The following is a 21,789-nucleotide window of genomic DNA, read 5'->3' on the forward strand; positions in this document are numbered from 1 at the left end:
CCTTTGATGTTCAAAATTCTACCAACAGTCTCTTCAAATCAATCTAGGCTTTTACTATTAAAAAAAAAAAAAAAAACCATTGCCATCTAGTTGATTCCAACTCATAGTGACCCTATAGGACAGAGTCGAACTGTCCCATATGGTTTCCGAGGAGAACCTGGTAGATTCAAACTGCCAACCTTTTGGTTAGCAGCCATAGCTCTTAACCACTATGCAAGTAGGGTTTCCCTTTTACTATTAGACAGCTAAAATTCTTCTAGCCTCTACTTATTACCCAATTCCAAAACCACTTCCACACTGTAGGTATTTGCTAAGGCAATTCACCCCACTCCTGGTATCAAATCCTGGCTTAGTTGTCTAGTGCTACTATAACAGAAATACTACAAGTTGATGGCTTTAACAAACAGAAGTTTATTTTCTCATATTTTAGGAGGCTCTAGAAGTCCGAATTCAAGGCGCCTGCTGTAGGGGAAGGCTTTCTGTCTCTCTTTCGGCTCTGGAGAAAGGTCCTTGTCTCTTCTGAGCTTCTGTTTCTAGGCAATCTTTATGTAGCTTGGCAAATCTCTTTCTCCATCTCTGCTTCTCTCGCTTGCTTGTTTAATCTCTTTTATATCTCAAAAGAGATTGACTTAAGACACACCCTACACTAATCCTGTCCATTGACATAACAAAGACAACCCATTCCTAAATGGAGTTATAACCACAGATTTAGGGATTTACAACACATATTTTGGGGGTACACAATTCAATCCATAATATCTGGCCATCAATAACTTCTGTTATTGATTCAACTACCTCATAATAACTCTTGGGGAATGCACCTAGCCCCAAGATTTTTGTAACTCTGTATTTAATATGAAGGTAGTTAATATCTCTTGAGCCTCAGCCTTAGGTCCTAGTTCAAATTTTGTGCACATGTAACACCTGGTTTTATATGAATGCCACAAAATTTCATTTTTCAAACCCAGAGTTGTCATTTATATTTTTACCTACTATATAGTAAACAATTAAGTGTGGTGTGAACAAATGTTTAATAAGTAGCTAAATTGTGTCAACTGGTGTAAATATGAATACAATCCAGCTGTACTAGTTGTGAGCTACTGGTCACTTCTCCATTTATAATATACTCAAAACAATTCTTTGACATATTTTGGAGAATCAGGAAAACATGGCAATAGCTTTTCTGTAGTCAGACCCTTAGTTGATAGTGGTGAAAAACCTAAGTCATCTTGACTTATGCAAAAAAGAAAGAAAGGAAGGAAGGAAAGCATAAAGAAAGAAATCTAGTTGCTCATGTTATTAGAAAGTCCAGGAGTATCTGGTTTCAGGCACTACTGGATAAGGGAGACGAGACAGTGCCATCATGACCTATTTTCTCTCTCTCTTTCCATCTCTTGGCCCTTTGCTATCATTGGTGTCACTCTCAGGTAGCCCTTTCTATGTAAGGAGCCTCAGTAGCTCCAGGTTTACATCCTCATAGTTCCAAGTCCAGGGGAGAGATTGTCTCTTCCTACAAATCCTGAGAAAATCCAGGCTAGATTCTTATTGAACCAAATTTGGTTACATGTTAATCCCTTGACAAATCACTGTATGGAAGAGAAAAATATACACTGATTTATATATATCTTGATCGAATGTCCACCTCTAGATCTGGGAACACTTTCCAAATCATATGGACTGAGAATAGGAGAGGATTATCTCCAAGAAAAAACTAGGGTACTATAAACAGAAGAAGTAACGGATGCTAGACAGACAAAACAGCAAATGTCCACTATAGGTTTTAATAGTAATCAAGCAAAACCAGCATATTACAGCCACTGAGTAAAGAAACATTATTATTTTACCTCCCTCTTGGTATTTTCTTGGACACCATGCTGTCATCCTACTGATCAGTAATTAACATGTCATCAGCATTTTGGGGATTACAAGGAACAGAGTCATTCAAGCTTAAGAATTGATTGTAATAACATATGAATTTCATGGACATCCAAGAACTCTAGTATACTCAAACATCAGGGAAACTGAAAAATCATCAGGGATCTTCAAGGCCTCTTTCCTTCAGGGGCTACAACATCTCTTGCGTATGCCATCTCTGCTTTTTCTCCTCTCTTCACCAATCAGCTTACTGTACTAACTCATCAATTCTACTGCTCTATAACCTTTGCTTAAATATGGCTTTGAATTGTCCCAACTTATTGTCAATGGATTTACCTCATGTCATCTCTCAAAGGTTCTTTTTAGCTCTTCCCGAGGTACGAAGTACCTCAGTTCCATAATTTCTCAATTCTGGGTTCCTGAATGGGAAATCTAAGTGGTCTGGCACTTAGATTACTGTGCATTTTTTTTTAATTGTAATAAAAATATACATAACCAAACATTTGCCAATTCAACAATTTTTACATGTATAATTCAGAGACATTGATTACATTCTTCATGTTGTACAACCATTATCGCTATCTTTTTCCAAATTATTCCATCACCATTAACATAAAGTCAGTGCTCCCTAAGCAATTTTCCCCTCCCCCGCTCCTGTCCCCAGTAACAACTAATAAACTTTGGTCTCAATATATTTGCCTATTTGAGATTATATAGTGTTTGTCCTTTTGTGACTGACTTATTTCACTCAGCATAATGTTTTCAAGGTTCATCCATGTTATGTTATGTATTTGGCTCATCTTTTTGATGGGCCTATGGATGAGCCATATTTGGGCTGGGTCTTCAGTCTTTGGTTTAATCAACTGAGGCTAAGAAGGAAGAAATATACATACACTGTAGAAAATACAGCAGAAGGACCCAGGATGAAAGAGTTTTCCTTACAAGCTTGCATATGTAGGCAGAAATTATCAAATACTTCCAGTACGTGGAAAAGCCATATGGGATTACCCTAAAGAATTTCTTTATCTTCCAGAAGGCACGTTATAGGTATGTGCCTTTGAGCCCCCTGACTAATCTTGCAGTTACCAAGAATATTTACAAAAGTCTGACAATAAATACAGTTCAGATTCTAATGCAAATACTAAATTGCTATGTAACTTTACAATAGAGGACAGTTAAACATCAAAATGGAAATTAGACTGGGGAGTGCAACTACGAGGAAGAGGAAAGGAGAAAAAAATAACTTAAAAATGGAGGAGTAAGGAGAATCTCAAAAATGAGAATACTGCAGGGTGACAGAAAGCCTAACAAGTTTAAGATGAAAATCTGAATCCCTGATGGCCCAGCTAATCTTTTCTCTGCTTACAAATCAGAATTGTATGGATTTCCATTAATATTTATCTCCTTGAATCTGATGTAAGAGGAAAATCTATGTTGCAGTTCGCCCAGTTTTGCTGCTCCCATCATGAATTGCACAGAAGGATGGCATCAGGTTGATGAGGTGTCAGCTGTCCTTAATAAGTCAAATATTAAGCAGTATCATGCAAAGCAGCACAAGTTTTAGAAGTGAGTCACTTTAAAAACCAAGCACTGTAAATCCAACTAAAACTTCAAATAAAAGCTAAAGGACTAGAATAATCCATACAGAATTTGAAATCCAGAAGTTTCTCTTGCTTGAATTACTTTCACACTCCAATTTAAACTCAGAAACATTATGTTGCTGTCACACTTCTTTGTTCTCCTAAAGTAAAAAAAAAAAAAAAATCTGTATATAGCTGACAAAAAATAGGAGACTTTCTGCCAGCATGTTCTGTATTCGTGTCTAACATTCTGTAGAGTCTATGCAGAACACATGGTCTTAAAACCCACAAAAACCTCTTATTTACTGGCTTAACATAGCAGTCTGTTTCTCCTGCATGTTTGCACTGCCTACAACACAGGTCTTGCATAAGCATGGATTCCTTTTGAATGTTCAAGTCATGAAGTATTTTCACATGTTTGGATTTTGTGCATATGAGAGTTATACCTACATTTGGGGACTGTAGTTCCTTGTGCCTTCAGCGTTAAATTAATACCATTTAACTGACATCAGTTAAAATCCCAGCCAGCAGAGTGCTAATAATGTCTATGACAGAAGTTTGACATATTGAGTTCTCTTAAATATGGGGTTGATTTAGCAGCTAAATTAGAAATTTCCGGGTATATTTTTGAAAACTAATTCAGCGTGAAAATTAGTAATGACTTAGAATTGTGTATAACGTATTTTGTTTTTCCTTATTCCCATATCCAGAAAGATGTGTTGCTTCATATCAGATAAATTCCCAAGTGACAAGATGCATTCTGTCGTTGGAACACAAAGTAAACAGTTTAAATTAATCCTAATGTGATTTTCTTGATTATAGATGAGACCCATTGGGCATGATGGCTACCATCCCACCTCTGTGGCTGAGTGGCTGGATTCCATTGAACTGGGTGACTACACCAAAGCCTTTCTAATTAATGGCTACACGTCGATGGACTTGTTGAAAAAAATCTGGGAGGTTGAACTTATTAATGTAAGTTGGTCTCTTGATGGCACCTTAGCCATTCAACCCTTGTTAATTGAAATACCTCTTATAGTTGTTTGTTTGTTTGTTTATACTTGTTTGGCATCCAATAAGGATTTACAGATAATGCCTTGTGCTTTGAAGATACATCTCTCTTGGCTCTATTAATTTGTCTTTTAAAGTTTCAGTATGAGTAACTAAGAGATAGAGAGGACTCTCAGGGGTGTTTTGCATTATCTAAGAAAATCTTCCAAGCATGTTTGGGTTTTCCATTTTAGGAAACTATCAGTTTATGTTTAGGATGCGGACATGATAACAAATAGGCTCCCATTCTGATCTTTGCTAATATTTACTGTTAAACATTAAAGTTATCATTTCCAGTTTTCTATCTCCGTAATGTTTCCTTGTCTCTATTACTTAAATGCAGATACTAACCCCATGCTTGAAGAGATTGCTTTTGTTCTTATTAATTAGGATGCTGTAATATCAAAATTTAATTTTCCAAAGCTGGTGTCTAACCTTACGTCATCTCAGTTTTATCTGTACACTTGGCATAGATTGCATATAAAAACTGGCCAACGTGTGTTGCTGTATATTCAAGCCCAAAGAGATCAACTAAATTGCGTAAATGACTTCAATATCTTTCTCAATTCATTTTTACTGCTGTTTTGTTTCTAATGGCATAAACGGAGAAACAAAGGTGAAAAGATACCGTAAAATGATCATACATTCAAACTCTATTTGGCATTATGACCATTTCTTTTTTAAAGTGACAGTAACAATCATTTAATCTTTTAGAGAAGTTTTTTTTCGTTTTAAGTTTAATATTCTAATATTGAAAAAATGCATTCGTAAACTGAAATATAAAGCAAATAAATTTCTGCTGGTTCAAGGTGCTCTGTTCTGCTCTTGAAGCTACTTTCTCTCCAGAAATCTAGCCCCTACATATTATATGTCATTACTTATTATAAATAATGCTTATTATTAGTAACTAATTTTTTTTAATTACTCTTTGCTTTAAAAAGTCTGTCTTAAAAAATATCTTTTCTAGAACAACATATTAAAATTGTGGATTTAAAAGGACACTTGAAATAAACAAATTCTTGACTCCGTCTTCTAATTTCTTCTCAGTTTTCTATTCTTATTCCCTCACAAAAAAAAGCTATCATTATTTCAAAAGAAACTCACTGTCTGACTAAAACCTCTGGTTGATTGCTTTCACAGTTTATGTGGCAGTAGAACTAAGTGAAACGGCATTGCTTTTTGGTTGCATCTGACTGAAATTTCAGTTCTCCACCAGGAACTTGACGCTCATCTCATGGCTACTCTTACCCATTTGCTAGAGAGGTAGCTTCCATTGGTCATACGTGCTTCCAAGTAGAGTTGTATTTCAGTTAATGGTAGAGCTTGGCAAATATCTCTATGTAACATCTTCTGGATAACCTTGCTCCCCACCGAAGAATAAATACTTGCAGTAAGTAGCACCTGAGTTACTCACCTAACTGGCACTAGCAGTCATACTCCATTGAAAAGATTACATCCCAGTAGAATTTTTTTTCACTGAAGCAAGGATCCTTTATAATGTGAGACTCTACCGCTCTCGAAATCCAAAAGGCCAGAATAGCATTTAAGGTATGGGCTGGAGCTGCACTTTCCCCAGGGCTATAGGTACCAGCAGTCTTGAAATCCCTGTTCAATACTGCAGCTGGGCCTGTGGACAACTGCGGTGACTGCAGGAATAGTGACGCTAAATGGCCCTCTGGTTTACTGCCAGGGTTCAGGAACTGATCCACCACTACTCAAGGGGTGAACCAGCCTTGAGTTGAGAGAGAAAGATGGCCATGCTGGCTCTTTAAGAGTTTTCCCCTTAGCTACATTTGCTATAATACAATGTGACTTCAATTGAGGGAGAAGAAGTGCCTGTCACAAGCATTGTTTCAGAATTTGAAAGTGCAGTCACTGTGATTTAGACCTTGAGTCCAAATTCCTCTGGCCTGGAGTGAAACATCTGCGTCTACCACCAACCCAGTATCTTTCCCTTAAAGCAAACTGATTGAATTTAAAGTCCCTTGTGACATCTTTATGGGCAAGTTAACACTCTTGATGATGAGACTTTGCAAGTCTATCTCTGTAGATATATTTATTATGAGCAAAAACTGTAGCTTTATATTTGAGAATCAGAAAACAAAATTTTTTTGTTCACTAGAGCTGTTACAAGTGTAGTTCAGTAGATGGTTTGGAGTCGTTGGGATTCAAAATGAGAAAAAGGCAAAATGTGTGCCTACGGGCTTAGGAAGGCTTAACTGGTCTCAAAGTCAAGACGTTTACTTATCCCAACTAATGTGGAAATGTATCCAAATGTGAGACAATCTCATATATGTGAGTCCAGTGCTCCTATATTAAATACCATAATTTGTTTTGTTTTTTTCCTAGTCTACAGGGAATGTAGTCACCTTGATTTAGAGCTAAGCTTCTAGGGAAGTTCATGTCCTGAATCATTGTAATGAGTGGCTAATTGTAAGGAGAACAAATGGCTCCAGTAACCACCATTCTACGTAAAGTAAAGCAAGAAGCCCAAGTATAGGCTGTCTTTGGTACAGAGGTTTGCTGGTGGAGGGGAATAGAATAAAGAATAAGGAGGCTGACTGCTGATATGATTATAAATAACTTCAGCATCGTGAGCTAGTATTGATTAAACACCCAGTTTCCTATGGTTCTATGCTTGTTTTAGATAAATATTAATACATTATCAGTGAGCATAATAAGTTTATTCAAACTATTCCTATGAGTAAATGAAAATGATACAGACTTGAAAAGTACAGATATATCTGAAATAGTAATCTTTCAAAAAAGTCCCCAAACATCTTTTTCTCAGTGGAGTATTTTATTTATTGCCTTTCAAAAGCAAGATTATTTGAATAAAGCAGTATGGATTTTAGTTAGAAAGCTCTCCAAGGAGTAGTGGTGGAGGAGAGTGGTGGGAATCCCATATCTTAATATCAGCATTGTTGGTGGTGGAAGTCGAACCTAGAGAAAATTTTATGACATGTTATATTGCCAGTTCTATAGGCCCATGTGTATCTAGACTGAGAGAATGAAATATATGCCAATAATTGTTTCTTGTATTCCCAGTCTGTGCTTCATATTTCAGAAGCTGATGTTTTACCAATGCTCTGTTTTCCCCTCTAAAGACTTGTTTTAAGAGTATTAAAGACTAGTTAACATTGCATGAGTAGATGAATTTTGTTTTCAACTTAAAAGGTTATTCAGGCCTTGCCTGTGATATTACCAAGTTCGCAGAACAGTTCCTACTGATATTGACAACCTCAAGAGCCCTGCATGGGGAGAATTTTAGATAAAAGAACTACTTCTTTTCTCCATGAAATATGTATGAATAATTATAAAATGTAAAGGAACCATGCAAATAACCCGTCATCCATTTTTCAGACAAAAAACATTGAAAGTATGAAAGGCAGTGTTAATTTCTTTTACCACTGTGTATCTACTAAGGTGGGTGTGGTAAGACCAAATAAATCTGGACATTGTCCAGTCTACTAATTTGTGAACCTTGATGAAGAACATATGATGAATTTCTTCCAGTTGGCCTTACCATCCAAGGAAATAATTCCAATAATGAGAATTCATGGACAATGTGATAAAGGCTATTCCCACATTTGTTTGGAAAACAAAGAAGGGTTGGATCACACTTTTGGAAATGTTGGCTCTTCGTGTAGCTCTCCACACTGAGGAAGAATTTACCTAAATTAGCATCTTGGCCAATGACCCTATGACATTGTGCAAATCAAGTCAAAATTAAGTAACAGGAAAATAAACTTTCTTTGGCCCTAATAGGTTCATTGTGAGATATATGTATGTTTTATTGCTCATATTTTGGAACGGGACCAAAAGGGAGACCAGGAAAGAATTGATAAATATAGAAATCTCAAATACACTTAAAAAGTGCCATTTAAAAAAAAAAAAAAACAACCGCACAATGTAACTTTAATTCCTGTATGTATAGTAGTTGTTGTGGTTGCCTGAAAGCTATAACGAAATTGCCCTGGATAAGGAATTGTGCAGGGATTCAAGCATTGTTTATGAGATCACACTTATAATGCCTTACAGACATAATGGATCTATTCCAATATCTGCATTTGTGTTTCCTCTGCCTAGCCCAGACTCATAAAACACTATACTATTAAAAATGATAAAGGTATCCATTGAATGAACAAAAAAAATTCAGGCTTCAGCACATTCATATACCTCTGCTCATAAGGACAAGAATAGCTTTAAAAACCTAACTGTAGTGATTTTTGTTTTTTAAAATATCTTTGTATAGGAACAAATAAAATAGCTAAGGTAGCAATACCCATATGCCTGCCATTAAAATCATTTGGACTTATTTTTGTAAGAGTAAATTGATTAGAAGTTCGTTTTCTTCTTCCCTAGTAGCTGCTGAAAGTGTACTTATATCACTCTTCCATTTAGAACTGTCAGGTTTTTTGTTTTTTTTTTAACAATGTTATTCATTCAATTTCGATCTTTCTAGGGAAATTTTGTGATAATCTAACCACCTGGAGATGTAAGAGTTTTCAAAGGAAATTTCCAATTTTGTGTTAAATTTTCAATAACTTGACTTTCTTTGTTTTAAATGTTGTAGAACTATAGCCTATTAGTATCAGATTTAAACTCATTATTAAAGTGTGGATGTTGGGATTAGGGGGGAAAAAAAAGTAAACCAGCATTTTAGCCTGAAGAGGCAGTCTTGAGAAATAAGAAACAAACTTTATGGAGAACCCAGATCCTCTGATTATAGCCATTTAAGGTAGAAATTTCTACCTTTAAAAAAAGCTATTTTAGTGGACATCTGTTGTTTTTATACCATCCAAATTTCAATCACACTTCTTCTGATTAAAAAAAAAAAGATCCAAATTTTCTTCTGAAGAAGCCACCTCTACCCCTTCCCCTTTCTAGGCCTGAACGTATGACCTAGGCCTAAGCCAGGCACAGCATTCCAATTTCTCCCCCATACCCCTACCAGCTACAAAATATTCTTCATCAGAACCAGGTGCCTAATTTGAGGGCCTTGTGCAAAGTGACACAGTGCCAGAAGATGAGTCCCTCAGGTTAGAAGGCACTCCAAATACAACTGGGGAACAGCTGCCTCCTCAAAGTAGAGTCGACCTTAATGACGAGGAAGAAGTCAAGCTTTCAAGATCTTTGAGGACTAAGGTGTACCTGACCCAAACCATGGTATTTTCAGTCCCCTCATATGCATGCAAAAGCTGGACAATGAATAAGGAAGATCCGAGAAGAATTTCTGCCTTTGAATTATGATGTTGGCAAAGAATAATAAATATACCACGGACTGCCAGAAGAGCAAACAAATCTGTCTTAGAAGAAGTACAGCCAGAATGCTCCTTGGAAGCAAGGATGGGGAGACTTTGTCTCATGTACTTTGGGCATGTTATCATGAGGGACCAGTCCATGGAGAAGAGCATCATGCTTAGTAAGGTAGAGTGTCATCAAAAAGAGGAAGACCCTCAACAAGGTAGATTGACACAGTGGCTACAGCAAATGGGCTCAAACATAGCAATGATCATGAGGATGGCTCAGAACCAGGCAACATTTTGTTCTATTTTACAGAGGACCACTATGAGTTGGAATCAACTCAACGGCACCTAACAACAACAGTGCAAAATGAAAATATGGGACCTCTTGCTCAAAATTATTAAGAATGTTAAGATGGCAACACCAGAGCAGTAAAGCAAGCATGTGGCCCTTCTAATCTTGTGATTTTGTGCAACTGCAAGGGTCTCACAGCAGGAAGTAAGCTCTGTTCTTCATTCTTTTGTTTATATCCATATTTCCATCTAGTGTCAGGTTCCTTCCACCTGAAGGACTTCCTTTGACATTTTTAATTTTTAATGGTGCAGGTTTGCTGGTAATGAATTCTCCCAGATTTGTACATCTGAAAAAGATTTTATTTCACCTTCATTTTTGAAAGATATTTTTGCATATTTTCTAGGGTGACAGTTTCTTTTGTTTTATTTTTTCTTTCAGTGCTTTAGAGATGTTGATCCACTGTCTCCTCTTTTATACTGATTCCCACAAGTGATCTGCTGTCATTCTTATTATTGATGTTTATCTGTACACAATGTGTCTTTTTTTCTCTGGCTGCGCTGAAGGTGTTTTGAGCAATTTGATCGTGATGTGCTTCGATGTATTTTCTTCGTCTTTCTTGTGTGTGAAGTTGGTTGAGCCTCTTAGACCTGAAGCTGTTAGTTTTCATCAAATCTGGAAGAAGTTTGACCAGAATTTCTTCAAATACTTTTCTCTGTCTCCCCTTTCATGCTCCTGTACTTTGAATACTCCAGTTACATGTATATAAGCCATTTGAAATTGGTTCACAGCTCACTCATGCTCATTTTCTTCAGTCTTTTCTCTCTGTGACTCATTTGTATAGTTTCTGTTGCTACATCTTCAAGTTCACTAATCTTTCCTTCTATAATATCTAACCTGCTGTTATTCCCATCCAGTGCATTTTTTTAACTCAGAGATTGTAGCTCTTATTTCCAAAAGTTAGATGGAGGTCATTTATATATATATATATTTTTACGTCTCCATTTAGGAGCCCTGGTGGTGCAGTGGTTAAGCACTCAACTGCCAACCAGAAGCTGGTGGTTCGAACCCACCAGCCACTCCATGGGAGAAAGAAGTGGCAATCTGCTTCCGTAAAGATTACAGTCTTGGAAAACCTATGGAGCAGTTCTACTCTGTCCTATAGTGTTGCTGTGAGTCAGAACGAACTCGAGGGCAGCAGGTCTGGATTTTTTGGTTTATGTCTCTAACATCCTCAATCTTTCTTCTGGCTTGCTGAACATGTGGAATACAGTTATGACAACTTTTAAAGTCTCTCTGCTAAATCTAACACTGTAACAGTTCTGGATTGGTTAGATTAATTTTTCCCTCTTTGCGGGTCCTGTTTTCTTGGTTCTTTGCAAGTCTGGTAATGTTTATTGCATGCCAGACATTGTGAATTTTACTTTGTTCCATGCTGTATAATTTTGTTGTCCTATAAATATTTTTGAGCTTTGTTCTGGGCCAGAATGAAGTTCCTTAGAAATACTTTGATCCTTTTGAGTCTGGCTTTTAAGATTTGTTAACTACACCAGAGCATTGTTTAGTCTGTGGTTAACAATTCCCCACTATTAAGGCAAGATCCTTCTGAGTAGTCTACCAATGCACTGTGAATTTCTGGATTTTCCAGTCTGAATGACAGAAGCTATTCCCAGTCCTGTTTGAGATCCAAGTTCTGTTTCCTCTAATCTTTTCAGGAGTTTTCCTTGTTTTGTTTTCTTTTGTTTTTGAATCTAATCTCCTGTAGTTTTCTCACATGCATGCGCTGATCAATACTCTTTTCTCTCTAGTACTCTGCTCAGAATCTAATGCTAACCACCTTTGTCTCCCTGGACTCTAAGCTCCATCTTTTCAACTCAGAGTCTCCCAGGCTCCCTTTGTGTTCCCCCTCTCTGCAACACAGCCTGGAAATTCTTTGAAGACAGTAAATTAGGGCAATTGTAGGACTTGCTTTTGTTTTTTGTTTACTTTTATTTTTCCACCTCTCAAGGATCACTGTCCTTCAGTGCTTAAGGTTCAATGTCTTTAAAACCATTGTTTCATATATTTTGTCGGATTTTTAGTTGTTTCAGGTAGGAGAGTAAATCCAATCTCTGTTATTCCACATGGGCTGGAAGCATAAGTCCATGCTAACGTATTTTTAATCCCTGTAGGCTAGGGTCCCATACCTAAAATTGAATCAAAATCCCTGGCACTGAGACATGGACATCAGGAGGTCCTAAAAACTCCCCCAGGTGATTTTAATGTGCAGCCTGGCTTGAAAACCACTGTTGGTAATCAGTGGGGAGCCACTGAAGGGTTTTAATCAGGGGAATAACATGATAAGAAGCAGTAGACAAGGGCCGGAAGCTGATAAACTTAAGAAACCGGTGAAGGAAAAGGAGCTGAGTCAGCCAATTCTGCTATACAGCCATTTCCAACTACAAATGTATTAGGTGGGAGAAGAAGGAAAAAAAAACATATATCTGTATGAGGGTATCCCTATATTGTTGTTGACAGATGCCCTCAAGTCAGTGCTAACTCACAGTGACCCCATGCACAACACAATGAAATGTTGTGTCGTCCTCACAGTCGTCATTTTGTTCGAGCCCATTGTTGCAGCAACAATCCATCTCATTGAGGCTATTCCTCTTTTTTGATGACCCTCTGCTTTAACAAGTATGATGTCCTTCTCCAGGGAATAGTCCCTTTTGATAACATGTCCAAAGTACATGGCACCAAATCTCACCATCTTTGCTTATAAGGACCGTTCTGGCTGTACTTCTTCCGAGACAGATTTGTTCTTTTGGCAGCCCATCCTATATTCAATATTCTTTGCCGACACCATAATTCAAAGGCATCAGTTCTTCTTTGGTCTTCCTTATTCATTGTCCACCTTTTACATGCATATGAAGCAATTAAAAATACCATGGCTTGGGTGAGGAGCACCTTAGTCCTTATAGTGACATCTTTGCATTTTAACACTGTAAAGAGGTCTTTTGCAGCAGATTTGCCCAATGTAATGCATGATTTGCTTTCTTGACTGCTGCTTCCGTGGGCATTGATTGTGAATCCAAGTAAAAATGAAATCCTTTACAACTTCCGTTTTTCTCCGTTTCTCATGATGTTGCTTATTGGTCCAGTGGGGAGGATTTTTGTTTTCTTTATTTTGAGGTATTGAAGGCTGCAATCTTTGGTCTTCATCAGTAAGTACTTCAAGCCCTCTTTGCTTTCAGCAAGCAAGATTGTGTCATTTGCATAAAGCAGGTTGTTAATGAGTCAACCTCCAAAACTGATGCCACATTCTTCTTCATATAGTCCAGCTATTCAGATTATTTGCTCAGCATACAGATTGAATAAGTATGGTGAAAGGATACAACCCTGACGTACACCTTTCCTGATTTTAAACCGCACAGTACCCCCTTGTTCTGTCCAAACAACTGCCTCTTGGTCTATGTACAGATTTCTCATCAGCAAAATTAAGTGTCTTGGAATTCTCATTCTTCGCAACGCTATCCATAATTTGTTACGATCCACACAGTCCAATGCCTTTGCATAGTCAAGAAAACATCTTTCTTGTATTCTCTGCTTTCAGCGAAAATCCGTCTGACATCAACAATGATATCCCTCATACCACGTACTCTTCTGAATCCAGCTTGAATTTCTGGCAGTTCCCTGTTGATGTGCTGCTGCAACGGTTTTTTAATTATCTTCAGCATACTTTTACTTACATGAGATATTAATGATATTGTTCTGTAATTTCCGCGTTCCATTGGATCACTTCGTTTGTAATGAGCACAAATACGGACCTCTTCCAGTTGGTTAGCCAGGTAGATGTCTTCCAAATTTCTTGGCATAGGTGAGTGAACGCTTCCAGTATTGCACTAATTTGTTGAAACATTTCAATTGATATTCCGTCAGTTCCTGGAGCCTTGTTTTTTGCCAGTGCCTTCAAAACAGCTTGGATTTCTTCCTTCAGTAGCACTGGTTCTCCATTATATGCTACCTCCTGAAATGGTTGAACATTGACCAATTCTTTTTGGTACAGTGATTCTGTGTATTCCTTTCATCTTCTTTTGATGCTTCCTGTGTCGTTTAATATTTTCCCTGTAGAATCCTTCAGTATTGCAACTCGAGACCTGAATTTTTTCTTCAGCTCTTTCAGCTTGAGAAATGCTAACCATGTTCTTCCCTTTTGGTTTTCTAACTCCATGTCTTTGCACATTTCATTATAATACTGTACTTTGTCTTCTCGAGCTTCTGTTCAGATCTTTTACTTCATCATTTCTTCCATTCACTTTAGTTACTCTGTGTTTAACAGCAAGTTTCAGAGTATCTTCTGACATCCATTTTGTCTTTTCTTTCTTTCTTTCTTCTCTTTTTAATCACTTTTTGCTTTCTTCAAGTTTGATGTCCTTGATGTTGTCCCACAACTCGTCTGGTCTTCAGACATTAGTGTTCAATGCATCAAATCTATTGTTGAGATGGTCTCTAAATTCAGGTGGGATATACTCAAGGTCATACTTTGGCTCTCATGGACTCATTTTAATTTTCTTCAGCTTCAGCTTCAACTTGAACTTGCATATGAGCAATTGATGGCCTGCTCCACAGTCAACCCCTGAACTTGTTCTAACTAATGATTTTGTGCTTCTCCAACATCTCTTTACACAGATATAAGTTGATTTGATACCTGTGTATTCCATCTGGCAAAGTCCCCTTATATAGTTGCCATTTATGTTGTTGAGAAAAGGAATTTGCAATGAAAAAGCCATTGGTCTTGCAACATTCTATCATGTGATCTCTGGCATCATTTTTATCACCAAGACCATATTTTCCAAATATCAATCCTTCTTTGTTTTCAACTTTCACATTCCAGTCACTAGTAATTATCAGTATATCTTGATTGCATGTTTGATCATTTTCAGACTGCAGAATTTAGTAAAAATCTTCCATATCTTCATCTTTGGCATTTGTGGTTGGTGCATAAATTTGAATAATAATTGTATTAGCTGGTGTTCCTTGTAGGCTTATAGATATTATCCTATCACTGACAGTGTTGTATTTCAGGATAGATCTTGAAATGTTCTTTTTGACAATGAATGCAACACCATTCCTCTTCAACTTGTCATTCCCAGCATAGTAGACCATATGATTATCCAATTCAAAATGGCCAATACCAGTCCATTTCAGCTCACTTATGCCTAGAATATCAATCTTTATGTGCTCCATTTCATTTTTGATGACATCCAATTTTCCTTGATTCATACTTCATACATTCCACGTTTCGATTATTAATGGATGTTTGCAGCTGTTTCTTCTCATTTAGAGTCATACCATATCAGCAAATGAAGGTTTCGAATGCTTTACTCCATCCACATCATTAAGGTCAACTCAACTTTGAGGAGGCAGCTCTTCCCCAGTCATATCTTGAGGGCCTTCCACCCTGGGAGGCTCATCTTCCAGCACTACGTCAGGCAATGTTCTGCTGCTATCCATAAGGTTTTACAGCCAGGTGTTTGAGGAGTAGAACACCAGGTCTTTTTCCCAGTCTGTCTCAGTCTGGAAGCTCTGCTGAAGCCTGTACACCAGTGGTGACACTGCTGGTGTTTGAAATTCTGGTGACATAGCTTCCAGCATCACACAACAGGCAACCCAGCACAGCACGGCAAACTGACATAGAAGTGGCGTGGATCCCTATATTAAAAATTAAAATTAAAAAAAACTTCCATTGAGTCAATTCCAACTCACAGCAACCCTATAACAAAACCAAAAACCAAACCCATTGCTGTGAATTCTATTCCAACTCATAGCAACCCTATAGGACAGAGTAGAACTGCCTCATACAGTTTCCAAGGAGCACCTGATGGATTTGGACTGCTGACCTTTTGGTTAGCAGCGAAACTCTTAACCACTATGCCACCAGGGTTTCCAGAAAAAAAGTAAAAATATATATATATATATATATTTTTTTTTAATAACAATGGTATTTAAAAATATATATATATTTTATATATATATATATATATTAGAGTCAATTTTCAGAACTATAAATCCAAGACTGAAGAAGGGGGTAAATTATGGTCAATATATCAAAAGAAGACAGGGAAAGATATGATACGTTTCAGAAATACTTTTCAATAATGGCTAAAACTGTTTCAGTTTGATCCTTAAATGGCTAAGCCTCAGTTATGTAAAAATTGTGCCCACTGTTTGTAAAGGGTAAGACTATAGTGTGTGTCTGTTTCAAAGCACCCTCTCTTTCTTCATCTTTATTTTAGAATCAGGTCACTTAACTTTGAATTCTATATCTGTTCATGTCAGTTTAGTTTTCTAGGGCATATACCTAGGAGTGGGATTTCTGGATTGTAGGATACTTCTATTTCTAGCTTTTTGAATAAGCACCTTACTGTTTTCCATAGTGGTTGAACCAATTTACAATCCCACTAGCAGAGGAATAGGGTTCCAATCTCCCCACAACCTCGTCAGCATTTGTTGTTTTCTGTTTTTTTGATCAGTGCCATTTTTGTAGGGGTGAGATGGTATCTTATTGTACTTCTCGTTTGCATCTCTCTAATCCATTTTTTTTTCATGCGTTTCTTGGCCATTGAGTGTCCTCTTTGGTGAAGTGTTTGTTCATGTCCTATGCCCATTTTTTAATTGTGTTGTTTGTCTTTTTGTCAAAGTTTTTGAAGCTTTCTATATATTTTGGAGATTAGACCCTTATCAGATATATCATTCCCAAAGGTTTTTTTCCCAGTGTGTAGATTCTCTTTTTACTCTTTTGATAAAGTTTTTTGATGAACCTAAGTATTGAAGTATTTAATTCTTAGGAGGTCCCAGGTGTCTAACTTGTCTTCTGTTGCTCGTGCGTTTGCAGTTGTGTTTGGTAATCTATTACTGAAAAAAATTAGGTCACATAGTTTTGTCCCTGTATTACCTCTCAGAAACTTTATAGTTTTGGCTGTTGAGAATTTTGAAGTCCGACGTACAAGCTGCCATGAAAGAGATTGATCATACATAAAGATTCAGAGTAAATGATAAAGATTAACATTACTATTAAGGGAAGTATATAAGATTAGTGTTAGCATAAGCCCGTTATGGAAATAGTTACAAGGTAGGGAGGAGAGATGAGGTAGTTTAGGATTTATATCTGCTTTAAAGATTTTTAAGGTTAGTTTAAAGTTTAAGTTTAGCTATTTTAACAAAGATCTGTATTATTTTAAATTGAATATCTGTGGTCTCAAATTCTTTTTAACCTCACGCAAAGAGCTATTACCTTAAATCTCAGAAAACATGCAAATTCCTTGCTGCAGACCTTATGCCTGGCACCCTGCCGCCACCTGGTGGCAGCGTACCTAAAGTACAGGGCAAGTTCCTATAGCGTAAAACAACTTCTTAAATGCAGAAACTAAGGGCAAAACGGAAATCGTTCAGTACTAGTTATATATCATTCTCTGCTTCTAGTATTAATCTAATGAAGTATGAGACACGAGGAGTTTTATTTTTGTACACAATCAGTCAAATACAAAGTCAAGCATCATATAACGGAAACTGTTTAACACAGTGGGAAAAACTCTCTACGGTGTATTCGACCCATTAAATTTGAGATAACAGTGCCCTTTTAAATATGTATATATATTCTCTAATAGATTGTTTCTTACTTTTGTAGTTACTTCTATGGGAAAATTACATTTCCTAAAACTTGACTAAGATCTTTTTTTTTTCTTAAATCTATTGCATGTAACTGTGGGGAAAAGTACAATAAATATTTTACAGTCTTTACTCTCAAAGGAACTTCCACGCTAATGGGGGAGACAGCCATCTACATTACAGACAGTTATAAGAGGAGAAGTATTAAGGGCGAATTAAGTATAAAAGTGGTCTTCACATCTCAAATTGGAACGCAGAGTTTTTTCTTGATTAGGAGATGGGCAGACAGATAGATGGAGAAACCAGCAAAGTAAATGACAAACAGCAATGGTTAAAATCACAGACTCTAAAAGCCGTCTTCTGGAGTTTGAATCCCAATTCTGCATTTACAATCCTACTACCTTGGGTTTGTCACTTAACTTTCTCTAAACTTCGATTTCCTTGCCTCTAAAATGTAGGTAATAATCTTACCTATCATCAAAAAAAAAAAAAATTTTTTTTTTTTTATCGTCTAGATGGAAACCCCGGTAGCGTAGTGGTTAAGTGCTACAGCTGCTAACCAAAGGGTCGGCAGTTTGAATCCACCAGGCGCTCCTTGGAAACTCTATGGGGCAGTTCTACTCTGTCCTATAGGGTTGCTATGAGTCGGAATTGACTCGACAGCACTGGGTTTGGTTTTTGGTTTTTTGATCTTCAAGATAATACTCTTTTCAGGGTTATAAATAAAATAACCCAATAAAGCATTGTGTGAATATAAACCACTCAATTTTCACTTAAAGGAGGGCAAAAAGAGGAGCAACTTCTAGCTCCTAAGATTAATGGGAAAAATTATCAGTTATCCATTGCCACAACAATGCTGTGTAAAAAGAACTGTCCCCAAACTAAGTAGCTTGAAACAATAAGCATGTTTAGCTCATGAGTCTGTGGATTAGTGATTTAGTCTGGGCATGGATGGATAAATCTTCTTCCTGGCATCTGGTGGTATGTTCGTCTGCTGGGGCATGAGAATCAACTGATCTGGGATGGTCTTAGCTGAGACGACTGGGGCAGCTTGGCTGTACTCCAAGAGCCTGATCCTCTAGCATCCTGCCCCAGGCATGTCCTTATGGCAAATACACAGAGAGAAATGAAACTATGCGAGCACTTTTTCAAGCTTCTCCTTGGGTCATATCTGCTAACATACCATTGGCCAAAGGAAGCTACATGGTAAACTCAGAATCAAGTTTGGAGAGACAGCATGTTATTTCACCTCCACCTCTCACTAAGGAGCTGCAAATTCATGTAATAAATGGCATAGATTCAGAGAAGGATGAATTGGGGCCATTAATGCAGTCAATCCACTCAAAAGAGAAGTTTTGATTAGAGGAAGGGAGAATTTTAGAATTATGAATGATTTAGTTATTGTTTCTAAGCCCCCAGTCAGAATATGTGAAATTAAAACCATTTCAGAAAATCTAGGATGATCAGTGGTGCTAAACCAAAAAAAAAAAAACCTGTGTGAGGTACTACAATAATCGAACCAAAAACCCATTGTTGTCGAGTCAATTCTAACTCATAGCGACCTTATAGAACAGCATAGAACTGCCCCATAGGGTTTCCAAGGCTGTAAATCTTTACAGAAGCAGACTGCCACATCTTTCTCCTGTGGAGCAGCTGATGGTTTCGGACCACTGACCTTTCAGTTGGCAGCTGAGTGCTTAACCACTCTCCTACCAGGCCTCCTGGTACTACACTAGGGTACTTAAATGTATGGAAATTTGGGGGATAGGAACCCCCACAAAGATTCAATAACTAAAGGATAATAACTTATGATAAGTTGTTATAATGATAAACACATTGTATAATAATGGAATTGCTAGAGCTATAAAAAGCTGAAAAATGTTGAATTAATTGACCATCAAACTAAATTATTTTAGATAATTAAATTCTAAAGTGTTTGTCAAATTGAGAGTCATTTTTATGCTTTGCTCAAATATTTGTTGCACACCGACTCTGCTCAGAATGGGTATACAACGAATATTTTTTATTTGAATATGATTCCTTGGGTTAGTTGATTCCTCCGGTAATAAGGGAGCCTCTGGTGGCATAGTGGTTAAGAGCTCAGCTGCTAACCAAAAGCTTAGCGGTCCAAATCCACCAACTGCTCCTTGGAAACTCTCTGGGGCAGTTCTATTCTATGAGTCAGAATGTACTCGGTGGCAACAGGTTTTTGTTTTTTGGCTAGTAATAACAATAATAGGAGTTTTAGTATCTCCATTTTCTTTCTTTATTAAATGTCACTTTTTCTCAAGGTTTTGTCCTTAGACCTCTTTTCCCCAGTCTGTGTTCTTGGACAATTTGTTGTCATTAGTTGCTGTCAAGTTAGTTCCAACTCATAGAGATCCCATGTACAACAAAACAACACACTGCCTGGTTCTGTGCCATCTTCACAATCGTTGGTATGCTTGAGTGAATCCATTGCTGCAGCCGCTGTGTATTTTGAGTGCCATCCAACTTAGAGGACTCATCTTTCAGCATTATAGAGAATAGTATTCTGTAGAGATCCCTAGGGTTTTGATTGGCTAATTTTCATAAGTAGATCACGAGACCATTCTTCCTAGTCTGTCTTAGTCTGGAAGCTCTGTTGAAACCTGTCCATCATGGGTGACCCTGCTGGTATTTGAATTATTGGTGACATAGCTTCCAGCATCAGAACAACACACAAGCCACCACAGTATGGCAAACTGACAGACAGGTGGTGGTCTTGGACAATATCATCTTCCTAAAGGCTTCAAATGGCACCTTCAAGTAGATGGCTGCCATGTATATATCTATGGCTTCTCTTTTGAGGTCCAGGGTCTCAGTTACCACATCACCTCAAATCCATCATCTCCCCCACGGGGGAGCAAACCTGTTCTTCCTTCTCATTCTGTCTCTCAGTAAAGGAGAAATGCTATCGAGTCATGGAGGAAACTGTAGACCTTGGCACTAGACTGTCAGGACTTTTAAATCTTGGCTCTGCTATTGTTGTCGTAATTACAAACCACTGTCAGTTCCATCAGGGCGTGGACATATTTTGTTCACTCCTACATCCCAGCTCCTAGAACAGTGCCTAGCACACTGTAAAGCAACCAAACCTGTGGCCATCTAGTCAAGTCTGACTCATAGCGACCCTATAGGACAGAGTAGAACTGCCCCGTAGGGTTTCCAAGGAGCAGCTGGTGTATTTGAACTGCTGACCTTTTGGTTAGTAGCTGAAGCTTGTAACCATTGTGCTGCTGTAGGTGACAATAAATATTTGCTGATTAGCCTCAGGGCACATATGCATAAGAAAGTGTTCTATGCAGTTTACATAGATCGACATCTTCCATCTCACCTTAATCGTATGAAATGAAGTAGTGTCTGTAGAGAACTTAGCACAATGATTCAAGCGTTCAGCTGCTAACTCCACGGGAGAAAGATGCGGCAGTCTGCTTCCGTAAAGATTTACAGCCCTGGGAACCCTGTGGGGCAGTTCTACTCTGTCCTGTAGTGTCACTAGGAGTCGGAATCAACTCTATGTCAGTGAGTTTGTTTTTTGTTTTGTTTTGGTTTATTGAGTTTTGATGAGAAAAGTCTCTGCTATTTTATATTCATATGTGTCTTATATCAAGAAAGGAGTTGGACTAGGCTGGTCTTCAAACAGAGACAAGAGTGAATATACATAATCTTTTCCCTCATGTCCTGAGTCTGAAAAAGACATTTCTCAATAGTGTCCCCCATGATGGCTGCTCGGGTAGCTCCATTTCTTCCTCATGGCAGCCACTGGATACTATGTGTTGCACAAGACGAAGACGTGAGATTTATGGGGTGCACCACCATGAATGATCCCATACCACTACTACATACACACACACACACACACACACACACAGAACAGAGAGGGCCAGCTCTGCCCCTTTTACCACCTCCCAGATGTCAACAATGAAATACCTGTTTCCGTTTAGAAATTATACTAAAGAAAAAGGAAAGGCCATGACTAGAATTAACTCATATTTTGGCTCTTAAGAGCCTAGAGAAGTTGGATGAAGTGTATGTAAGTATATACAGTGTTGGGAGATCAAGAGTTCCGTTTTAGACG

At 37.7% G+C, this 21,789-nt stretch overlaps 1 protein-coding gene across 14 annotated transcripts in view; it reads left to right on the top strand.

Moving 5' to 3' along the window:
* The window catches only part of ANKS1B (ankyrin repeat and sterile alpha motif domain containing 1B), a 1,402,370-nt gene that overhangs the window by 1,046,959 nt on the left and 333,622 nt on the right, over window positions 1-21,789 (top strand). For all 14 annotated transcript variants that reach the window (XM_023559966.2, XM_023559973.2, XM_003405282.4 and 11 more), the window contains one exon: window positions 4,278-4,430. In XM_023559966.2, coding sequence (XP_023415734.2) covers window positions 4,278-4,430 — 153 coding nt within the window. The remainder of the gene's footprint in view (window positions 1-4,277; window positions 4,431-21,789) is intronic.

The sequence above is a fragment of the Loxodonta africana genome, chromosome 4, assembly GCF_030014295.1.
Source record: "Loxodonta africana isolate mLoxAfr1 chromosome 4, mLoxAfr1.hap2, whole genome shotgun sequence".
Classification (NCBI taxonomy): domain Eukaryota; kingdom Metazoa; phylum Chordata; class Mammalia; order Proboscidea; family Elephantidae; genus Loxodonta; species Loxodonta africana.